The 24958-nt window shown below is 38.6% G+C and overlaps 2 protein-coding genes across 6 annotated transcripts in view; both read right to left on the bottom strand.

Moving 5' to 3' along the window:
- SLC25A26 (solute carrier family 25 member 26) overlaps positions 1-24958 on the bottom strand; it is a 192892-nt gene that overhangs the window by 164072 nt on the left and 3862 nt on the right. For 4 of the 5 annotated variants that reach the window (XM_079114428.1, XM_079114429.1, XM_079114430.1 and 1 more), the window contains exons 2-3: positions 19297-19453; positions 15695-15804 (exon numbers count right to left, since the gene is read on the bottom strand). In XM_079114428.1, the coding sequence (XP_078970554.1) occupies positions 15695-15804; positions 19297-19453 (267 nt within the window). The remainder of the gene's footprint in view (positions 1-15694; positions 15805-19296; positions 19454-24958) is intronic. The other variant, XM_079114432.1, reaches the window with a different exon arrangement.
- LOC306646048 (coiled-coil domain-containing protein 90B, mitochondrial-like) lies at positions 12219-15648 on the bottom strand. Its single transcript, XM_079114473.1, has one exon. The coding sequence runs from the start codon at positions 14494-14496 to the stop codon at positions 14101-14103; it is 396 nt and encodes a 131-aa protein (XP_078970599.1). The 5' UTR covers positions 14497-15648; the 3' UTR covers positions 12219-14100.

The following is a 24958-nucleotide window of genomic DNA, read 5'->3' as shown; positions in this document are numbered from 1 at the left end:
GCTGGGGATGAGGCTCCGTGTATAGCACTTTGCCTCGCATGTACGAGGCCTGGGTTCCATTCTCAGTCCTGTAAAAAACAGTGTGAAGGCCTGGCTCCTAGGTGTTTCATCCTTGGCCTGTAGCCTCAGGTGGAAGATGGTGTCTCTCTCCTCCAGCATCCCCTAATCACACTGCTCAAGGCAAGAAGCAGGCTCCACTTTCTGAATCTCTTCGTCACAGGCATCACCTCATGCTTATTGGTTAGAATTGGGCAACATGCCACCTGCTGTTAGGAAGACTGGACATGTAGGTCTAATGAAGAGTGTGTCAATGCCAAATCAGTGTTCTGCTGGCAAGGGAACAGTAGAAGTTGACTTTCCCTGTCTGCCAACCTTCCAAGAGGATCTTTCTTTCCATTGCTTAGACAGGATCAATCTCAACAGAAAGCAACCAAGAACCTACTTGACACCGAAGGGGGCCAGAGGCCTTGCATGGACACGTGCATAGCAGTGCGTCCAGAGTCCTGAGCAGGACACGTATGAGGGTCATAAGAGAGCTGTTTCAATGGAGTGGTTGGGCACGAAGTCACGAATGATTTACAGGGGTTGGGGGTGACTCAGTGCAGGGGTAGAGCATGTGCCTAGTATGCATGAGGTCCTGGGTTCAATGCCCAGCACCAGACACAAAAAAAAAAAAAAAAAAAAAAAAAAAAGAGCTAAAATTTTTAAAAATAGGAGAAAAAGAAGTGGTTTACAGACACCAATGGGAAAAGGTAGACTTCTGCCAGCAGGAGCTAGATAAGAAGCCAAGAGGCCTGGGGTTGTAGCTCAGTGGTAGAGTGTTTCCCAGCTGGCATGATGCCCTGGGTTCAAGCCACAGCACTACCACAAAACAAGAGGAAGCCAGGAAGGAGAGAAATGAGCTCATAGCTAAAGAGAGCGGGTGGCAGTTCAAGGCATAGCCTTCCTGTTTTAGTTCCAAAGGTAGTATCTGCACATAGGATGGAGAAAGCAGCAAAGCAGAGACCAACAATAAGGGAAAGAAAAGAGAGACTATACTATAAGACCCAGAGGCTTGGGAAAGGTGGAATGTAGAGACCAACCAGACCGCGCTTAATCTCTGAGCCACAGCCCCGTTTTTTTTTTTTTTTTTTTTTTTTTTGGAGACAGTGTCTCAATAAGTTGCTCAAGGCCTTGCCAAGTTGCTAAGACTAGCCTCAAACTTGTGATCCTCCTGCTGCAGCCTCCCAAATTGCTGGGATTACAGGTATGTGCCACAGTGTCTGGCTTTTTTTTTAAAGAGCAATTTCAAAGGACAAAAATTTCTGCTATGGACAGAAGATTTTAAATGAAGAAGAACAGAAAATGAAAGGGCTAATTTAAAATGTGCTTTTAGAGGCAAACCTACTTACTAATTAACCTTGACAAAAACATTTTTTTAATTTAGTAACAATAAATCCATAAAAATAGATTAAACAGTTAACCAGTGAGGCCTAAAATTGCATATAAAATGTTTCTTTTGATAAGAGTATGAAACTACTCCGAAATATACTTACAAACCATGATAGAAAATAAAGTCCAAGGAAACTTACATGAACCTAAAGGACATATCGCAGCATCTAAAACTCAGTGAAGAAAAAACCCAATAATACAAGAGAAAAGGAAAAAGGGGGAGGCGGCATACTAACTTCTTGTATTTCTCAATTCAAGAGAACAATAGTGAAATATGACCCCAATATACCAAGAAAATAGCAATTGTGTACTTTTGAGGCTTGGCGTAAATATTTATGGAACTTCAAGCTTCATAACCCTTTATGTTTTTATTTCCTAAAAATACAGAAGCAGAAGAAAAATTCTGAAAAGGTTCTCAGATAAAAAGTAATCTAACTGAAGGGGTACAAAGCATCAGCAGGGCTTCCCGACTTCTGTGGAGTAGCCATTTTGGCCTCAGAGAACAGTTAGGCTTGCAGCTATTTCCTCAGAACCTCTGTGCCTTCCATTTGCTTTTCTACTAACTCTGCTCTTAGATTTGAATTCCAGCTACAGAGTATCTCAGTGCTACAACTTGCTACACTGTTATAGTTCTATGAAAGGATAATGTCATTCATGGGCTCTTGGTAAATCCACTCCCTACAGCGCTCCTGGGGTTCAGGATGAATCCACGATACAAAAGTGGTGGCATTTTCATTAAACCCAAGAATGTCTTACATGTTAAATTTCTATCAAAAGACAACTCAGGTTTTCCATATAGAAAAATACATGTCCCCAACTTCTGTCAACATTAAAATTCAATGCTGGGCTCATTCAATTAATACCAACAATATGATAAGCCTCAGGTTAAAACTGGATTAAAACTGGATTAAATACTGATGATACTAATACTGCTCCCAAGACTTTGACATAAATAAAAACTTTTCTGAAAGTAACTGTTGCTTAAAAGACCTGGATGTGTCCTTTTAATAGTTATTAAACATAGCACAGAGATGCAAAGTCTGATTTAAGCATTTGTAAGTGAATAAATCACAGTGAACTTCAGCATCACATTAGGTAAAATGAAAGGAGAAAGAGATGGAGCAGCTAAACTTTCTGGATCTTTCATCGGCTACAGCTAGGATCCGTATCTCCAACACGTTATCTAGCAGCATTTTACAATTTCACTTCTGTCCTCTAAGTCTAGAAATGCTACCTTACAGTAACACTATATCTTTTCCCCAACTATTTCAGTATAATTCACAAAAAAGAACCCTGATATAAGACTTTTCTATATGAAACTCAAACCACAACCTCTAAATGTTCCTAATATTAGAAGCTAATTATGTCAGCATTTTACAATAACCGAAATTACTAAAAGTCAAAGAGATATCTGGTTCAGGAAGCAATAGTGAAATATAAATCTTTAGATTATCATCTCCAGCATTATTTTTTGGTAAAGGAATAATTTATTTACACATATCCAATGACCTCAGGTTTAATATCAGCAAGTGCTTCATGTTTCAACTGGTAACTCTATTAATAAATTCAACAGAAACTTAATACTATGCTATAGAAAGCCAAACAAAGGTTAGTCACATTTAATTTTAAAAAATTAAAATGAGGTTATGATTTATTGGGGAGACAACTCAGAATACTGAAGATTTTAAAAACACAGTTTACTTACATGTATTTTATTTCACATTCTTTCTGTAATTCCCAAAATTCTCTTTAGAAATCAGGCTTCCAATTAAGAATACCTAACATATCTTTCTATACCACCATTTAAAGTGAAAAACCTCTACAACAGAAAAGTTCATCTGTGTATCAAGTCTGCCGTCTTCTGGTTGCATATGGAATTGCAGCTATTGATAAACCAAAAAGTACATTTGTAAATCCTACTGGCATTCATAAAGTTTAAATTTTATCCACTTACACTGGGGTATAAGATTATGTTTTTTCCTTATAAGACTCTTTCCACTTACACAATAGCCAATGGGCACTGTAAGAAAAATAAAAATCTCTGTAGGAAGACTTCCTCTGGCCTGACAAAACTACTACTATCCTCCTGGACAATCTACATGGACCAACAATCTTCTCAATGAAAATGATATTGACTTTTGGGCCATGTGTTTAAAAGTTGTTCACCGAACTGCACACAATGCACTTAAAGTATTTCTTCACTTTTGTACATTTCCATAAACAAGCCATGATTTCATAGATGACAAAAGTGTCAGACCACTGAGCCACATCCCCAGACCCTTTTATTTTATTTTGAGACAGGGTCTCACTAGGTTGCCTACGGCTTGCTGAGTTGCCAAAGCTGGCTTCAAGCCTGCAGTCCTCTTGCCTCTTGCTTCAGCCTCAGCCTCCTGACCTGCTGGGATTACAGGCAAGCACCATCATACCCGGCCCCAATAGAGAATTTTCAAATCTGGCTCTTATTTAAAGAAATCCAGGGTGATGTGAATTATTATGTTACCCAAGGAAAATACTTTTTCATCTCTACTTTTTCATTTCTCACATATGACATATAAAGCAGAAGTCTCTACAGAGGTGTTCCTGGCAATACAAAGAGAAATACTGGTCCAACCAATCATTCTGCAAGGGTGTTTACTGCCCATAGTACCTTGGAAACCTTAAGCAAGTCACTAAGCTTTTTTGAACTTGACTTTCTTCACCTTCTTAACCTTCACCTTCCAAAACTATAGAAGTCTAAAAATGTGCTACACAGCAATTTGTGTGACACAGGACTAGAATCAGCATTTATCATACACTTTGTGTGTCAGATGTAGGCTGAGCACCATGTAAGTATCATACCATTTCTTTCCCGGAGAAGCTGTGAGTGGGGAAACAGCAGCTCAGTGAAGTAAATGGCAAACAGTCACAGGGCAAATACAAGGCTGAGTCATAACTGTGACTTGGATCTGGGTGAACTCATAGGCCAGGATCCATACCAGGCTGTCTCCTTACAGAGGTTCTCAGAACAGTCCCTGGCCATTTGATGAATGGATCCAACTTACTATTTATTTATATGTTCCTCAAAAACTGGGGTCAAACTTTCTTACCTTGTTTCTTAGCACCTTTCAGTGCCAGATAACAAGAGGCACTCAACTATTGAATAAAAATCAAAAGAAACTGTGTTACCAAGAAAAAGTTTCTCAAAAGAAACTTTGAACCAGCATCTCAAAAGAAAGGTTTGTCATTAACAAAGGTCAGGTTCACAATTTCCTAACTTCTTTTAATTCTTTGGCGCTTTGAGAGGATTTGATTATTCATTTACACAAACTGATCAAATACATTTGTGGTTTAAAGTGATTTCAACTTCATTCTATATGAAAACCATGTTGTTTCTGTAAAGTACAACTTAATTTAATATTTAATCCATAGGTTGAAATTGCTCTTAAAAAGCTAATGCATAACTTCCCTTCCCCCTTGCCTACTAACTAAATAACACAATCAGTCAAATGCACTGTCCAAGATCATGAATCAACACTAATGCTGCATACCGTATTAGGAAAAGAAAAGGGAATTCGCTAGATGGAAAACCTATAGTGTGCTAGAAAAGGAAGTGGGCAAGAAACTGGGGGCTGGTACTCCTTTGTTATGTCCCTCAGGAGATTCTCCAGCATGTTCGTAGGTGCACCACAAATAAACACCTACACGCAGGGTCATCACCTCACACAGGCGGTGTCGAGCCAGGGCAGGCCCGCACCCTTTCCCAGTCCTCTTCTCTTTTCTGCGTGTGAGCTCGGCCACAGATGGCTGGGACAGCTGGAAAGATGGGGTGTGCTTACTGAACTCAGCTCGGCAGAGTCAGCACACCCAGACACAGCAACTAACAAGGGCGCCATGCTGAACACTGAAGGAACACCACAAGTGAGGCTTCTGAAACAAGCACCATTCCTCTGCTGACTCTCCCTCTCCACGGCTTCTTGAATCACTTTCCTCTTCCCCAGCACTGGTGATCCCCTGGGGATGACCTGAACACTGTCCTGACGCAGCTGCCAGACTTGAACATCAAGCCTGATCCCTGTCGCCCTTCTGCGCGCCTTCAAGGGAGCAAGGCAGACTCTACTGTAGCAGGCAAGGTCCTCCAGCTCCTCACCTCAGGATGGCCCAGTCACACCCACACTGACCATCAGGAACATGCAAGTGGTAACGGGGGCTTCTCAGGACTCCAAGACCCCTTTCTGCACCAGCCCACCTAACAAACCAGCACATTCTAAATTGCAAGGTAAGAGAATTGTGTTGTAGTTGAGATTCCTGCTACATGAGACTTTTAGCTGCTCTTACTGCAAAGAAAAAATAACTATGTTAGGTGATGGAAATGTTAATTTGCTTCACTACTGTGACCTTTTTACTATCTGTACATGTCCCATTACATCATGTTGTATACCTTATAGACAAAATAATTTATTTTCAAAATAAATCAGTTAAATTAAATGTGGCTCAAAGATTAACTACTCTCAAGGCCTTTCCTGAGTCAACACCACCCATCCACCCCACCAGACAAAACCAGCCATTCCTTCCCTTCAGGCTCCCCTCTACCTCGTGCTTCCTTTCCTAAAAACACCTGCAATGCTTCAATGCACTTACTGTGTGCATCTGCACTTGTAGACAGCATGCCGCTCCAAGTCAGTATCTGACCCTGTCATTCTATCCCCTGCCCAGATATGAAGGGCTTTAGATCCAAATCCACATTGCCAGGCAAGAACAAAAGTAGCAGAGGAAACTAAGAGGAGCTGAACAAAAACAGCCTCTAAAAGAGGACCCAAAGGGGTCCAAGAGAGAAATGAATATAAAACTGGTTCTTTTATGTTCTTGAGATATTTTGTGTAATTCTATGGATTCCAGGCACCCTGCAGAGCACCCAGACAGGAGTCAGAGTGAGCCTTCCCCTTAGCAGACAGGTGCTTAGATGCATCAAAGGAAAACTGCTTGTGTGATTCCAGAGCAGTCAGGTATCTGACAGATCTGCTTCAGCTTCTACCTGTGTAACAAATTTCCATGGTAATACCCAAGCACTTCTACCTTGTTCATCTTAATATACAAGCATTTCCATCTGCAGCATTAATGTGAGCTCCCTTCTGGTCTATAACTGCACTTCCCTAGGGCCCAGGGAAGCCATCTTATTTTCTGCACATATGATCCCCTATGACTAAATCGTACAACTGTGTAAGAGTTTACCAAATATTACAAGTGGAAGTTAACCTGTACTAATTTGTGAATATTTCAAAATCTATCATGATTAATTCAAAAGACAAAATACATTTCAAAAGTTTTTAGGTGTATGGGTTTTTTGTCTTTGTTTTTGTCTTCAGCAGTGAGAACTGAACCCAGAGGCACTTTACCCAATCATTTTTAAAAATATTTTGTTCTGCAATAGAATCTTACTAAATCGTCTAGGCAGGCCTAAATCTTGCAATCATCAGTGGTTCTTCTTAGAAGATGCATTACGGTTTAGATATTAGGTGTCCCCCACAAGCTCATATGGGTGACAATGCAACAAGGTTTTAGAGGAGAAATGATTGGGTTATGAGAGACTGAACCCAATTAGTGGATTAATCCTCTGATAGGGATTAACTGGGTAGTAACTGTAGACCAACGGTAACTGAAGGAGGTGGGTCCCTAGAGTGTGATTTTGGAGTTTATATTTTATGCTTGTTGAGCAGGACCTCTCTCTGCTTCCTGGTGTGACACTGCCCTCACACCACACTCTTCCGCCATGATATTCTGCCTCACCTCGAGCCCCAAGGAATGGAGCCAGCTTTATATAAACTGAGACCTCTGAAACCATGAGCCCCCAAATAAGCTTTTCTTCCTCTAAAATTGTTCATGTCAGTCTTCTGGTCACAGCAGTGGAAAACATGACTAAAAGTCACTAAAAATCATGAGGAAAATTACATGTTCATCTTTAAATGTGATATTAACAGCATAAACCAAATAGCTTAAATTTCCACCAGGGAAAACAAAATAACTAGAACGTGTTTGTAGCTGACAAGCACATCTCACATCAATGCACCCAATCCTGTAACAACCACTGGGGTGGGAAGGCTTTACCACAGCCAGTAAGACACTTGAATGGACTGCAGTACAAAGTAGGTCTGCTGGCCTTGTTACTTACCTTGCCACAGGTGCCTTCAGCTATCGAACTCTACAACATCACAGCCCTTGAAGAAAACATCACAGCAGGTTATAGTACTTCAGTAAAACTCAAATCTGTACCTCTTCTGCCACAGGAAATTTATTCAAAAGTAGGTGCTCCCTGGCCCACAGTTGGAAAAGTACTATAAAAAGCTGTCAGAAAGGCATTTATAAATCATGATATATTCCCTAGTTTTCTTATCTCTGGTGAGAATGGAACCAAAAAACACTTGGAGAGGACAATCTACCAGCACCTATTGGTAAGGATATCTGTGTCACCCATACTCAGATACTAAATGCACAATTTTAGCTGAAAAGAACTTTCAAAGTTCTTTCATTTCTGAAAATATCATGAGCTAAGGTACCAGTAGGATAAGACACAAGAAAAGTCAAATCTGAAAACCTGTTAAAGAAAAAAAATTACTACCACCGGATGTGGTGGTATACAGCTGTAATCCCAGTGAGTTGGAAGTGCTGAGGCAGGAGGACCGTAAGTGCAAGGCCAGCCTGGGCAACTCAAGAGAAACCCTGTATCAAAAAAAAAAGTACTGGGGATGTAGCTCAGTGGTAGAGAAGCCCTGGGTTCAACTCAGGACTCGAGGGGGAAAAATCACTACCATTACAATATTATAGCATTAAAGTAAACCTGCCGTAACCTTGGACTTAATTATAGATTCTGCTTCTCACAGGGCTTGTTCTATATGCATTGGACACTGAGCTGCAAAGTAAATGAGATAGGGATTTAGAGATTTGGTACCGCAAACTTTCTAATAAAAATGGCACAAAATGGATTCTTGCTGCGGTAATATGTTAAATCTCATTTGATGGATTTTACTGTATTCCAAATTACAAGCACAAGATAGAGGGTTGTAATCATAGTTGTATTGATTCATCATTAAGATTTAATCAAGCTGCTGCTGCAGGGAGTGGTTGTTATTTTGGCAGTGTTCTTTTGCTTCTAAGCTGCTTTCATATACTTGCTAGAACAGACAGACTCCACACCAACAAAATATGGTGTCATTTCTAAGGAATCTGTAACATAACAAGCTTATATCAAATCAAATGTGCTGCAGAACAACAACTAAACAATTTCTTATTATGTCTGGATTTCTATGCCTTTCTGACCAGACAGCTAAAAATATTTTTGGTTTTGATTCCTCTTTGTTTTACAAATGAAAATTTACTCCCTCTAAATTCTGTTTCATTCTGCTATTTTTAGCAATGACATTTACATAAATGTGAAACCAAAAATTTATGTTCTATGAAACTAAAACAAGTTACTAAGACAGGGAGGGGTAATATGTATACTTCTGTAGAATTCATGGAGAAAACATTCTGAACAGTATCAAGAAGTTCTTAAAGAATGTCTACACCTGTAATCCCAGCAGCCCGAGAGGCTGAGGCAGGAGGATCACAAGTTCAAAGCAGCCTCAGCAACGGTAAAGCCCTAAGCAACTCAGTGAGACCCTGTCTCTAAATAAAATACAAAATAGGCCTGGGGGTGTGGCTCAGTGGTTAAGTGCCCCTGAGTTCAATCTCTGGTACCCCCCTCAAAAATGTCCAAGATTATTGGAGCAGAATCAACATTTCCACAAACTTTATAAATCTGGCAAGCTTTTCAACATAATAAACCATACCTAAATTTAAAATCAATATCAAGAAATGTTTCATGTGTGAAGTCTTAAATCCATATACCCACTGCTGATCAATTTTCCTCTTAAGCTTCTCCAGGAATCATGGAAACTATAAATAGGTATTTAACATTAGGCCTTATCAAACCTAAGGGACTGCAGAATCCCTATGAGGAACAACAATGAGAAGACCATCTAGAACTGTGTTATCTCCAGTCTTATGGATACTTAGTTCACTAATTCTAAGGTAGACTCTACCTTCCCCACTCCTTATGCTTCACAGTTCACATAAGAACATGATTACACTTAAGCTTCAAATCTTAAAAATATTATTTAAAATGTCAGAATATACAATATTTTCTAAAAATCAAGAGATTTGTCATTCACATGAACAGTCTAATAGCTACTATTTGTCTTAACCAATTGTATCACTTTATATTTTCTTGGTAGGCCTACGGGTCAGAAAGTTTATAACCTAATGAAGAAAGCCTGTCCTTCAACATGGCAAACTAGCTTTCATGTAAAACGACCTCATGTGAAACAAAATGGACAAATTCTTAATTTGCTGCTTGCTTAGCAAGCAAGACCCTGTCTCAAAATAAAAATTTTAAAAAGGCTGGGGATGTGGCTCAGTGGGTTCAATATACAGTTACAAAAAGAGAAACGTAAAAATATAAATAAATCACTGAAAAAAACAGGAACAGAAGGCACCTTCCACAACTTCATAGAGGGCATCATTGAAAAATTCACAACTTACAGGTAAAAGAATAAATGCCTTCTCCCTAAGATTCTTAAACAAGACAAGGATATCTGCTCTTACCACTCCTATTTAACATCGTACTGGGGCCTCTAACCACAGCGATTAGGCCAAAAAGATGGAAGAAAAAAGAAAACAGCCAAGGCATATAAATCAGAAAAGGAAGAAGGAAAACTATATTTACAGATATGATTCTGTATATAGAAAATGCTAGGGTTGGTGATGTAGCTCAGTGGTAGATCACTTGCCTAGCATGCATAAGAGGAAGAGGAATAAGATCCTAAAAGATTCAGTAAAAAAATAAAAAATAAAAAAGAATTTTAGATTTTATTTCAGCAAGGCTATAGGATGTAAGCTCAATATACAAAAAAAAATCTATATGGTGGAATTAATTCAAAACAAAATTAAGAAAAAATTCATTTTTAATAGCATCAAAAATACACTGCTTAGGAATAAACTAACAAAAGTATAAAACTTATGCTCAAAAAGTACTAAAACAATACTGAAAGAAACTGGAAAAACATACATGTATGTAGATTGAAAAACTTAACACTGTTTAAGATGACAATATTCCCCAAACTAACTTACAGATTCAAAGTAAGGCCTCTCAGAATTCTACCATGTATGAGTTGTTTCTAAAATTCACAAAGAAATGCAAAAGAACGCCCTCTCCAAAAAATAACAACAATACTGAAAAGAACAGAGATGAAGAACTCATGCTGATTTCTAATACTTACATAATCAAGACTAAATAGTTTTGGTGTAAAGACAGAGGCGAGGAGATGGACTAGAACTGAGAATTCATAAACTTTTTTTTTTTTCTTTTGGATGGTACAAGGGATTGAACTCAGGATCTTGCACATATTAGGTAAGTGCTCTGCCACTGAGCTACATTCCTAGCCCTACTTTGTTTTTTTGAGTCAGGATCTTGCTAAACTGAGAGTGGACTCAAACTTAGGTAAAAGGCTACCTCAGCCTCCCATGTTGGTAGGATTGCTGGCATATGCCACCACACCCAGCCTCAATTAGTTTTTGACATGAGTGCCAAGGTCATTCTATGGGGGGAAGACGGCATAAAAAAAGCCTTTTCAACAAAATGTATAGGTAGGACAACAGGATATTCACAAGGAAAAGAATAAAGTTAGACCACTTCCTCATACCATATGTAAAAATTAACTCAAAATGGATCAAAGATCTAAATATAAAATTATAAAAATAAAACTCTTACAAGAAAGCATAGGTGTATTATCTTCATGACCTTAGATTAAGCAATAGTTTCTTAGCTATGACACCAAAATCACAAGCAGCATGAAGATAAAATGGTCATCATCAAAATTAAAAATTTGTACTTCCGAGCACACTATGAAGAAAGTGGAAAGGTAATAAATAAAACGGGAGACAAATTCTGTAAAACATGTCTGATAAGGGACTTATGTCTAAACTATATGAAGAACTACAACTTGAAAACAAAAAAACCCAATGTAAAAGAAGTAGAGATCTGAACAAGTAGTTCTCCAGGCATATAAGAAAATGCTCAAAATTGTCAGCCATTAGGAAAATGCAAGTCAAAACCACAATAAGCTTCCAAAGAACAACTGCTAGACAGCTGTGATTAAAGACAGATAGCAGGGGAAGCCTCGCTGTTGCTGATGGGAATATAAAATGGTGGTCACTTTACAAAACAGTCTGGCCAATTCCTGAAAAGGAAATATCTGGCAAAAAAAAAAAAAATGGAATACTGATCCATGCTACAACATAGATGAATCTGGAAAATTACTTAATAGAAAAAAATCTCGAAAGACAAGTTACAGGATTCTGTTTATATGAAATGTCTAAAACAGGCAAAGTCACACAAAAAGTAGCCCTGTGGCTGTCTGGAGGGGCAGAGGTTAGAATGCAACGCAAAATGACTGATACTAGACTCGGGCTTTCTTCCGAGGGTGATGGAAATGTTTGAAAACTGACTCTCATGATGACGGCGCAACTCTGTGAACACACAAAAAAACCACAAATTGTGGGCTGGGGAGATAGCTCAGTTGGTAGAGTGCTTGCCTTGCAAGCACAAGGCCCTGGGTTCAATCCCCAGCACCGCAAAAAAAAGCACTAATTGTGTACTTTCCATGGGTGAACTGTATGATTAATTATATCTCCAAGAAGCTGTTTCTTAAACAGCTTTTATCTTCTTAAAGTTAGTATTCATTTTATTCTTCTGTTAAGATCTCCCTTTTACTTACCCCTAATTTACCATATTCATAATCAAGGAATGGTAGGTCACAAAATAGTTCATAGAGTCTCATTCAGATTTGCTAAAAGAGGGAAGGGAATGAGAGAAGGAAAAATAGAATGAAACAAGCATCACTACCCTATGTACATGTATGATTACACAAATGGTGTGACTCGACTCTATGTACAACCAGAGAAATGAAAGTTGCACCCCACTTGTGTACGATGAATCAAAATTTAAAAGAAAACAAATTAGCTAAAAGAGAAAAAGTACATTGAAAAAAAAAACCATAATATATCGCAGTTGTTTTATATGTATATATCCATTGTTTTTATATAAATGTTTTATGTGTTAAAAAGGCTGATTCATTTTTCAAAGTTTTCTAATGTAAACATATACCATTATCAGAAAAAAAAAAAAAAAAAAAGATGTGTTTCAATAAAAGACCCTTTCCTTCACTGTGTAATCCACTCCTGTCATGCATCATGCCTAACACAATGCTGGGGTGACAGAAGAGCATCCACACCAGACGACGTGGTTTGAAAATAAGACCATTAGGCCAGGAGTGGTGGCCCAGGCCTGTAATCCCAACTACTTGGGAGGCTAAGGCAGGAGAATTGAAAATTTGAGGAGAGCCTGTCTCAAAATTTAAAATAAATTTTTAAAGGTCTGGGGATGTAGCTCAGTGGTAGAGCACTCCTACTGGTATCCCCAATACCAATTTTAAAAGAAGGAAATAGGGGAAAAAATGACACTAGTAGAGAATAGACAATTTCTAGCTAGAGGCACAAAAATGTTAGTAGAGGTTCTCCTTTAGTATTTGGGAGAAAGGGCAGGGAGAAAGGTATGTTAATGAGAAGAATGAAGATAGTTTTGTTTTTATTAGTCCTTCTCCTCTGTTAGTTTCGGTTTGTTTTATTTTAAACCATAACTGTGTATGCTTTGGGTACAAAATAATTTATCATTTACATTATAATTTATCTCATGAATTATTTACAAAAGAGTTTGTTTCCTAAACACATGGTAAGGACAGGGTGGCTATCGTTTTCATTATAGTCAGCTACCACATGATCCGTGCAATGTTGTCTCTATTGTACTTGTTGAAGTTCACCTGTGGAATGGGGTATCTATTTTTGTTACCCTTCCAATTTTGCTTGAATACCATATATATTTCTTAACTGTTGAGGGTAGGGTCCTATACATATCCATCAGAGCAATTCATTGTGTAGTTCAAATCTTCTACAGCCTGAGTAAGTTTACATCTGCCTAGTCTGAATGCTTTCAGAGAGATGTGACTATCTCCAAGTAAGACTATACTTCTATTTATTTCTCCTTATCATCTTGTCTGTTTTTGCTTCATGTTCTGGACTATGTTACTCAGTACAGTTCAGGCTTGTTACATCTCCCAGGACTGTTCCTTGAGTCATTATGCACTAGTCTCTTTGTTAGATGCCTTAAATTTTTCTTATTATAATAATCTTTGATTTTATATAAAAATTTAACTGCAGTAGTTATCAGGAGTTCAGTCCAGTAAGCACGTAGGCTAAGACACAGTTTTCAAATCTGAAGGACATACCAATCAAATTCTATATGATTTACAAAATTCTTCAAGCAAATATAACAGGATAAGGACAAAATGCTCTTCTATCTCAAATAAATCAGGTTTTGGACAACAGTTTTTCAACCTAACAAAATACAGACACACAAAATAAAAATAAAATACTTAAAATACTTCTCTTTAGTCCATGCAAACTTTGAATAATCTTGTAGTAAGTTTCTGCTGCAATTGAAAATGTTCAAAGAAACTCTGTCCTGGTGTAGTGTTCTACAAAGTCAGCAGCAGCAACAGTAGGATCATCAGTAGTACTTCCAGAATCTATAAAATCCCAATGCTATTGCAGACAAGTGAACACTGAGGCTGCAAGATTACAAACTGTCTCAAGTATATTAGACTCCATCAGTGTTTTTAAGTAAGCAATTTCAGTGTCAATTTTATTACTGGTTTCTGAAATAACACTTTTGGTTTGAGTATCCTTTCTGGTAAATTCTGTGGTTGTTTCCATAAGTTGCTTTTCTTGATCTGTAAACATATCTGTTACCCTTACCCTGCTCCTTTCTAGACTGATGGCCAATTTACTATCTGCTCTGATTCTATAGGTTTCATTCACTAGTTGTTGTTTAACCTGGTCTAGTTCAATTTTCATTTTCTCATTCTCTGTTCTCAGATTTGCAAATCCACTTTTCTCTAGGACGACCATATCTTTCCTGATGGAATCCACATGAGCCATTAGCTGTTGTACTGTTATTTCCTGTTGAGCTTGAGTGACCACCTCTTTATAGATAGTATCCAGGCTGACATTTGCTAAAGTGGTTAATGCTAATAAAATTTCTTCTGCTTATGCTTTGTCAAACTCATGAGTTTCCAAGTCCTGAACCAATGCGTGAGTATCAAAAGTTAATGTCTTTTGTTCTAAAGGAACTATGTCCACTGGCTTCTAGTCATATCCTTCCTTTATTGTGGTGGTCAAGAAATCTTTCCTCAGGGCCAAGAAATGCCTGCAGGGAATTGAAACCCAGTGATCCCTGGTGTCTCCATAGCATGGGAGCCACCAAACCCAGTGACTCCTCATGTTCCAGAGATGTCAAGTAGCCCGTAAATTTTTTTTTTTTTTTTGGCCAATATTAACATTACACAACCCTATTTCATTTAGTGTTCCCTAAATAATTTAGGAAAGCGAGGAAAAACAAACTAATTCACATCTATTTCTCACCAACCCATGGGAGACAAACTGTAGTAAAAGGTAGCATCCTGCCCCTACAGGGCCCACACTCTTGACCAACAATCTGGAGAAGCTGCAGGGAAAGATGGGAGCCAGAGAACTCCTAAACCAGAGGCCAACACAGCGAGCCAGCAGAGATCAAGGACGGACAGATGCTGCAACAGTGCCTGACCCTAAGCCCAACCTCTGGGCATAAACGCAGCTGCTACTTAACTTTCCTCACAAACCTTCTGCAAATTTCAGTGTGGCTGATCTGACCTAAACTATGAATTTTGGGAAAAGTTGTTCCAACTCAGTTATACTGACATAATACAAAACCAACACAACCTACCTGGGTGTTTTCTTCCATCTCTTTCGTTTAATGTTTTCTGTGTAATTGTTTAAGGACTCTCTTTCTTGTTTTAGAACACAGCTGAATTATTCTTTCATCCCCAAGACTATCTTTTAACTGACAAGTATGATCCACCTACATTTATTGTGATTTATGCCTTTCATAATTTTTAAAAAACTGAGAAATAAATTTCACCATAAAAAAATTTCAAGATGTTTGACTTAAACATTACACAGCATATATGTATAAGAAAACATTACATGGTATCCCCCTAAATAGGCACGATTTTTGCATTTTTATGTTATCACTTGAAAACACTTTAAAAATGCATGATTTATATTTCCAAAGTCTTTTACACACTAACTTGCAACTCACCACTTCTCCAGCAGAGGCAGCCAACATGTGCTTCATAGGCATCAAATACGAAGATGAATCAGTGTACAAAAACCATTTCACATATTCGTAGGTGAGAAAAAATGCGGCAGCTGAAATTTAAAACAAGTCAGTCATTTACAAAGCTTAAATACACATTCCCACTATGAAGAAATGTGTTTCTCAGAAAGGTATGATAATAATTATTAAATTATGAGACAAAAAACAAAATGACAAACACATAACTCAAATGACAAACCCTCGCTCTTTCAGAATTTATTGAGCCCATATTACAAACCCACCCCTGGACGTATAAAAATGCAGAAAACATGATCCCCATCCTGACAGAGTTAATCAGCTAACCTAGCATTTGCCAGGCTGTATGACAAGTTACTTAATACTGTTTTACTCAACTTTTTAGACAAGGTTCCAGAATACCTTACACTGGTCATAAAGCAAACACCTATGCTGGTTTATAAACAGGTCAAAACTATAAATTTGTATCTTAAATACAATGTCTATTCTATAAAATTTTATTATTGCTGTTTACTCAAAATAGCCGTAGCTCATAGCTACTTTTTACTATATCAATTTTACCTTTTTTTTTTTTTTTTTTTTTAAATTGGTGGTAGTGGTACTAGGGATTGAACACAGGGGTGCTCCTCCACTAAGCTACATCCCCAGCCTTTTTATTTTGAGACAGGTTCTCACTATGTTGCCCAAGTCTGTCCTTGATTTTGCAATCCTCCTGCCTAGTCGCTGAGATTACAGGCGTACAACACGGCACCCTCCTACATAAATTTACCTCTACAACAAGGAAATGTTTAAGTAGAACTGGAAATCAAAATCTCTAAAGAGCTACCCCTATTACCATGAACTAATCATAGCTGCACATGAGGGCTTTAAATCTTGCATTGTTAATCAAAAAGTGTTTATCACTGCCAAAAGAGATAAAGCATGAAAGATAAAGGAATAACAAATTCATCTTTTGAAGGACATTAGAATACATCACAGTCAAGTCTGAAACATTCAGAAAAACTGCTTGATAGTAGAAATCAGTTCTCCAAAGTTAAAATCTTATAAAGGACCCTGAGGTTGCTAACAAATATGCACCAGGTCAAATGAGCAGGCCCGTAGTCCACAGGAGTCACTACCAGTTCAGCAACCTGCAATTGTTAACACAGGTCTGTTCCCACGCAGTTCTTTAAATGGCTTTTCCTACTTTGGCCCACTACTAAATGCACACTAGAATACCTCTGATAGAGCAGCTGCTTGCATCCCTATGCCCACCCCAGGGCAAAGGAAGAAAGTGCTAAACGTTCCTAGGTTTCACAGTCAACTGCCTCAAGCTTGCCCAGCTTCGTGGCTACTTCTGTGATACTTCCGAGTCTTTTAAGACTGTCACCTCCAACCCCTCTGTGCCAGTGGATAGCATCCAAAAAGACCACTAATTAGAAATGATGGCACAACAAGATTCCAAATGAGGATCAGAGCAAGTTAATCAAACAAGGAATTGTGGGCTATCTGACACCAGTCACTTCTAGCCCACCCCCCACAAAAAGAAAACTATGCTATACTTTCTTTACATATTCTTCTAAAAGGAAATAAGGCTCCTGAATATGGGCCTTCTATTCTCCTTCAATCTTCATCCCTTCCATGGCAACCCCTCAGCTTTTCGTAATCCATTTTCAAAAAGGCCCACAGCCACTGATGATGTACCCAGACGAGACCCTTAACCAACAAAGAAAAAAAGGAAACAGAAAGGAAAGTGCAGTTCATTCAAAATCTGTAGGAAGACGGTGAAGCCATTTCTTAAACTCTTGAGTTTTGACCTCTCCTGCAAACTTAGATTTGCTGAAGATGTATGTGGATGGCGGGAAAAAAAAAAAAAGAGTAAAGCAAGAAAGGCAAGGCCACCACTCCTTCCACCTGCGCACCCCCTACCCCACACAGATCAGAACCACATCTGTATGTCAATGCCTCAGCAGAGAATGCAAAATAGTCCTGTGATCATTAAGACAGCATCGTGTGCCCTAAGACTACGACTAACATTACACTTACCCACAGGAGTCCTTTTGTGGAATATTAGAGAAAAAGATCTAGGCAAAGGAGAAAACCAAATAAACCACTGAACAAAAGATAAGGACTTAGTGACATATTCCTTCGCAATTCCCTAGCTCAAAGGTTTTTAAATTTGTCTGCGTTTTAGAATCACTTTGGAATTTTTTAAAAACCACCAATGACCAGGACATACCTCAGACCAATTAAACCACAATCTCTGAGGGTGGGCCACAGGAATCTGTATTTGAACTCTCCAATGATCAGGTGAGTTCAATGTGCACAAACCTGGGGCTTATCTGTGGCCCCTCACAACCTCAGAGCCATGCCTGACATGGAATGGGTGCTCAATAATAACTTGCTTTAACTACTCAAAGTACTAAGGTATTTTTAAAAAGTCAAGGATAAACCCAAAACAGTTTGCTATTCACAGGGTGAGGGGGAAGGAAAAGTAATAAAGAAAAGGACAGAGATACTATTATTTGTGCTGCAAATCTTTACATGACTGCAGTGCTCACAGATTTGGTGTTTAAAGGTCAGATTAACATAAGAATTTCTCATGAATCATCCTGAAAAAAAAATCTTTTCAAAACCCAGAATTTAAGAATCTTCTAGAGCTGTGATTTTGTGGATGTATGTTGTGTGTCTTTTTTGTTGCTGTTGGTTTAGATTACTTTCGAGGACCAGGAGAAGCATTTATTGCCAGATGGGGACGAGGCTCAGTGGCAGAGTACCTGTTCAGCATGCATGAGGCCCTAGGTTCAATCCCCAGCACAGCAAAATAAAAAAATGAAATGAGAAAAGTATCAGAAAAACATGTACCAAGAATGGATTCAATAAAACAGATTACACTGTTACAGAAAAAGAGGGCCATAGGACCATAAGTCGCATGACTTCAAAACCAAACAAAAGATGCTAAGAATAGAAAGGTGGATGCCTATAAGAAACACCTGCATCATTTAAGTGCAATCTATGGTTGAAAGATTTGATGCCTCCTAGGTTCACCTGCTCCACAAGAATCCCCAAGTCTTGACTCCATACTAGAATCACCTGGGAAGCTAACAAAACTGCTGATAACTCAAAGCCCAGAACCTACTTCTGGGGGGTGAAACACAGGCATCAGGATTGTTTAAAGCTCAGGAAATTCCAACATGCAAGCAAGGTTGTTTCTCTCTCTTCTTCCTTTCCTTTCTTTCCCTCCCTCCCTCCTTTCTCTCTCTCTCTCTCTCTCTCTACTAGGAATTGAACTATGCTGCTCTACCTCTGAGCTACATCTCCAACCCTTTTTACTCTAAGACAGGGTCTTGCTAAGTTGCACACATGGGCCTCAAACTTGCGATCCTCCTGCCTCAGCCTTCTGAGTCGCTGGGAAGTTGCTTTCCTATTACAAACATACTGCAAGGGAATCTCCAGTGCTACCTATTCAAAAACAATGGATTGAAGAATGGAAAATAAATTCAGAAGGTAAGCTAAAACACACAAGGAACTATGTATCACCTCACACCATTCTGGCTTTACAGCAGTGAGAATATCAATGTCATGTTTACCATTAGGAAAGGATCCAATAGCAGCAGACGGAACACCAGCATATATTCCATGAAAACCACCGGCCTTATAAAATCCTTGGGGACTCTGCAGTCTGGTTTTAATGGTATCCAGAGGAAACAATATCAAGTCAACAGAGGCGCCTGCTACCCCACCAGCCTTTTAAAAAAAAGAAGAAGGGGAGGGGAGAAAAAGAAAAAGTTACAATAAAATAAGGACTCTGCCATTTAGAGGTAGGAAAGAGGAAGGAGGTAGCATTTAAACATACTACCCCGTACCTTTCAGTTCACAAACTTCTTTGCAAAACTCCAAGGACTTTCTACCTTAATCTAGCGATTTTCCCAGGAAAATAACCAAAAATGCTCTGTACTTGCAAACTGTTAAGTTTTATATTAAATTTTCTTTTTAATTTTTTATTATCTAAATTTATTTTTAAAACAAATTTTAAAGCCAGAAAAGGGAAAAAAAAAAACTCAGCAAGGTAAAGAGTATAGTCTCCTATTCATTTGCTTTTAATAGTTTCTTGTATCCTTCCAAAGTTACCATGGGCACAAGGCAGCAAATATGAACATTTTATTTTCCTTTAAAAAAGATGGTATACAATATGAACTACTCTGCACTTTCTTTGATCTAACAATTTATCTTGGTTATCTTTCCATATTGGATGCAATGTTATATTTATCTTTTTAGTTAGTAGTTATCTGTCGCTGGCTCTTTGCGGTTCCAAAATCCGTGGATATTTGTCACCGCCTGCAGCAACAACTTGCACGGGTCTTATGGGTGGTGGAGTGGAAACTGAGGCACTTCTATCTTTCTCCTTAGTGCACTGCTTTCTTGCTTGTTCATAGAGGATAGAGGAAATGAGGTTTACTTGCTTTGAGAGAAGAGACCCCGCTTATCAGAGAGAAAGAAACTTTGCTTGAGAGAGAAACTTTGAAAGAAAGACAGGCTTTTCTTAGAGCTTAGAAGGAGAGAGGCCTGCCACACCTTAAAGTCCTGCATCCTGTGAACTAAGGGTGTGTCTACCTAAGGTCCCCTAGTGATGCGTCTCAGTTCTCTGTTCCGCAATCTGCCTTCCGCAGCTGCCCCTACTCGCTGCTGTGTTTTTCCCTCTGGCTGCTTCTAATGGCTGCTGTGGCGTGTCTTCTTCTCTGGCTACTGCTGCGCCGCGTGCCTTCTTCTACTAGCTTTTCTGCTAATGGCTGCTGTGTCTGTCTCCCTCGGCCTACGCTTATATCACCTCCAGGAGGCGGAGAGCAGGGCCACGCCTCTTACGCAAATATTAGGCGAGACGCTGGAGCAGGCAATTAGTGCTGGAGAACACATGCGCATACATTGTGTGCGTGGACGAGAAAATCACCTGAGTGTGCTTATGCCAATCAACCTCCCGCTGCGGATGTGATCAGGCGCCATCCTGGCGCCGCCAACATGGCCCAGCCCCCAACAGTTATCCATATTAAAAGTTGGTTTTTGTTTTTTTTTTTTTTTGAGACGTGGTTTCTGAAATAGCTCAAATCCTTATTCGTATAGAACTGCATTTTAAGAATCACCTATCTAAGGATTTATATAGTACTTTATTGTATACTATATTAGGAATTCACTGATAATTTTAAAAGTGAATAAATGAATCAAAAAAATAAAATAAAATAATGAGTTGGCCTGAACTAGTCATCTCCTGAGAAACATCATGTTGTTTTAGAGAAGGTGAAAATTAAAAGGTGATTAAGAACTAAGCTTGTATCTCATGATTATAATGCAATACATGTAGAATATTTTAAAACTTCTTATACCTGAGTAAAAGAAAAATTAAATTTCAAAAACTATGAACACAAAGATAGGTCAATATAGATATTATTTAGATATTCTAAAGGCATCATCTACAGATGTGGATCAAAAACTGATTACAGTAAGCAGACAGAAGAAATATAGAGAGGAAACTCAGTATATTTCCTACACATAATTTAACGGAATGACTAACTTTTCCTCTAATTCTTAACCATGTGAATGTATTGCCTCTTCAAAATAGGAAGATATACATTTAAAAACTATATACTCTGTGACATAGAAAAAGAAAAATCAAGCTGGGCTTGATGGCTCACACATGTAACCTCAGCAGTTCAGGAGGCTGAGGCAGGAGGATCCCAAGTTTGAGACCAGCCTCAACAACTTAGTGAGACTGAGCAAGACTCTGTCTTAAAATGAAAAATCAAAAGGGCCAAGGATGTTGCTTGATGATAGACTGACCCTGGATTCAATCCCCCATACCAGAAAAAAAAAAAAAAAAAAAAGGAAAGAAACAAAAATCAGTACTAGTCAAAGATATAGGCAAAATTCAAGTGTTTTGTTTTTTTTTTTTTTTCCATTCTCTGAGTTTACTAAATGCTCAGGTAGTATTAAAGCTTGGTACCTAGCAAACATTATCTGCTTTATCTGCCTTTCACCATAAAGCCAATGCAAACTTAACTAGAAAAATAAACCCTGATTATAAATCCAAAAATACCTATTTTTTAATTAACTAACATAAGTAAAGTATTAAAAAATTAGTTTACACTAGGAAAGTACATTACCGCCACGACCAGCGTGGCCAAACTTGGAGATTCCAGTGAGGGGCAATGGAGGATTAGAAAAATAAAGATTCACATGTGCAGATTTTGAAGATAAAGCTGGGATCGGGTGGAGTGCTGCTCTCTGATGGAGATGCAAATCTAAAGAGTTACACCAATAATCTTTATTTATATATGTCTCATTATCAGGTTAAAGATTATGCAAGCATTATTCTCTGTATTCAGGAAAGTTACAGAAACTAGGACATCTATGAAGCTTTTCCACAGTTGCAATCCACAGTTGCAAAGTGCAATATTAGGAGCTTTGTGTAACTCTCAAAAAGGTCCAATGTGTAAAGTTACTGTTAAGTGGGCAGGTTCAGAAGTAGCGGAACTGGTGAAACATCATGGTTGTTTAGCATAAGAATTCCTCTATTCCCAGGAACTAGGTGCCTACGATCAAGGTCAGAGCTGACAGGACTCATGCACAGAGCCTCCTCATGCAGGGTATTGCCACAGCAGCTAGGCATCCTATGCCCTTGCACAGGAACATTCCCAGGCACAGGGTATGTCACAGTCATGAGGTCACCAGAGACCCCCAATCTCAGCCACGACTCTCCTATCCTCTGTCACCACTCCCCACACATTATCATACTATTTATACTGCAATACTACCCAGTCATCCTGGAAGACAGGAAAGAACTTCAAAAACCATGAAAGTCTACTTGGTATATGACCTAAAAGAAAAAAAAGTCACCAAAAGAGCACAGGAGAGAGCTACCATGGTACTAACAGACTAATCAGGCTGGGCACAGTGGTGTTACCTACAGTTCCAGCTCTGGGACTTTGTTGCCTGGGCAACAAAGCCAGACCCCATCTCAAATAAAATAAAATAAAATAAAATAACCAGTAGTACGGGCTTTCTTCTTTCAGGATATAAACGTAGCCTTTCTCAGACCTGGAAAAAGACTCACAGGTAATGAAGAAAAGTTAAAAGGCCACCTTTTCAACACTCCTGTCACTTGTTTTTAGAAATTTTTATAAAATTTGGTAAGTAAATGAAATATTTTGCCTGCCTTTTCATTTTCTTAAGACATGGAGAGAATAAAATATGACGAAAAGGTCTAATACAAGTGGATTCTTTGAAAACATGCTATACTTTATTCTGATTTTCTCTTTAACCGTAGGAGAGGGCTCAGTGAAATGCGTAGTATCTGTTTCTCAGTTTTAATCAAGAAGTTACTCTTTTAATCTACTTGGGTGCTTTGCATGCATTGATTATCTAACCTGTTTTCATGAGAATTCTTGTCTTCTGAGAATAAAATGAGCAGATTCAATCTACTTACCTAGCACAACATTAATCAAGCTACTAATTGCTTCTGTGGATTTCAAGCCTCTTTAACTGGTGTCATTTAAATTCATGAGAATGAAAAACAAAAACAAACAAAATAGCTAACACAGAACCTGAAAAAGGCCTCTATCTTCAGCCACACAACATATTTAAGATTTAAACACTTGATGAACTGCTTCTAATTTTACATCAATATCATTTTATACATGATCACACAGGCCAGCATCAACCAGATTATAAGGAAAAGTATCAGATTCCACTGTTGTTTAGTCTGAGAAGTTTGATTATGATTGTTTATCCAAAAATTATCAGACAATTTGTTAGTGTCAAGACTTATAGTAGCTTACACTAAAAACTTGTAAACTAGACAAAATCCAAAGAAACAGAATAACCCAGATAACCAATAAACTCTGCTAAGCACAACAAGTTATCAAGATCTCGAAATCAAATACGCGGATAAAATACACACCCTACCTTAATTAATAAATGGAAAAGGTCCTGCCAGGCGATAAAGTATTTAGTTAGTGCTTTGAAAAATTACTCTGGAAATTTAAAAAGATCAAGATTTTATGCTAAAAAATCTTTTTCTCAAAAGGATGCTGGTTGAGGCTGGAGTTGTGGCTCAGTGGTAGAGCATTTGCATGGCATGTGTGAGGCCCTGGGTTCGATACTCAGCACCACATAAGTAAATAAAAGATTCATTGGCAACTAAAAAAAATTAAAAAAAAAAAAAAAAAAAAAAAGGATGCTGGCACAACAAGAACTGGGGACAGGAGATCATCACTGCTCAATCTCAGGACAAATGAAACCATCTGTGTACTTTAAGCAAAATCAACACAGGCCAACAGCCCAAATGACGGCTAAGACCAGCCTTCACATTAACACGGCTGCCCAGGGGGACCATCCTCCCTGACATTCTTGGCTTCCTCAACAACCAAGAAGCCAGCAGCAGATCTGAAGCACCGCCCTCCTCAGAGCAGAACTGCTGCTTCCTGTGATCTTTGTACTCCCAGGTAGAAACCTCTGTACTCCTTGCCCCTCTATACTACGAAGATCTCATCCTGCCACTCCCCAGACTATAAATCTTCAAACTTCTCAGCAGTCCTGAGGATGAAAGCCTAGCACAGCCTTCTAGCTCTGGAAGTTCTGGCTCCATCTACTTTTCCACCTACAACTCCCACTATGCTCAGTACATTCATGCCACTCTCATCTCTCCATGCCATCTGATCTTCCTCATTTAAAGAATTTGATCCTATCATGGAGGCTGAGGCAGGAGGATTACAATTTAGAGGCCAGCCAACTTATCGAGACCCCGTCTCAAAAAAATAAAAAAGGTTGCAAATGTAGCACAGGGGAAAAGCACCTCTCAGACAGTACCACAAAAAAATAGAAATAAAGAATTTGATAAAGATGTGCCCTAATCCTCTTTGGATTCTCATACTGTTTTCCAAGTCCTGACTGACTTTAATGCTACAACTGAACCCTGGACCATTTCTTCAATGTCTGTCCTACACGACTACAGTGTTTGTTTTGTTTATGTTCCCAGTAACAGCACACAGGAGGCACTCAACAACTATAATAAAGGATTACTATCCTTTTGTTTTTGTACTGGGGATTGAACCAGTACCCTACTGCTAAGGCACAACCCCAGTCCTTTTTATTTTAAGAAAGGGTCTCATACAATTGCCAAGGCTTTCCTCGCCCATACACACACACACACACACACACACACACACACACACACCTGTCAAAAACCTGTTCTTTCCTAAG

The sequence above is a fragment of the Sciurus vulgaris genome (genome assembly GCF_902686455.1).
Source record: "Sciurus vulgaris genome assembly, chromosome: 16".
NCBI lineage: Eukaryota > Metazoa > Chordata > Mammalia > Rodentia > Sciuridae > Sciurus > Sciurus vulgaris.
This window is presented reverse-complemented; position numbering and strand designations above follow the sequence as displayed.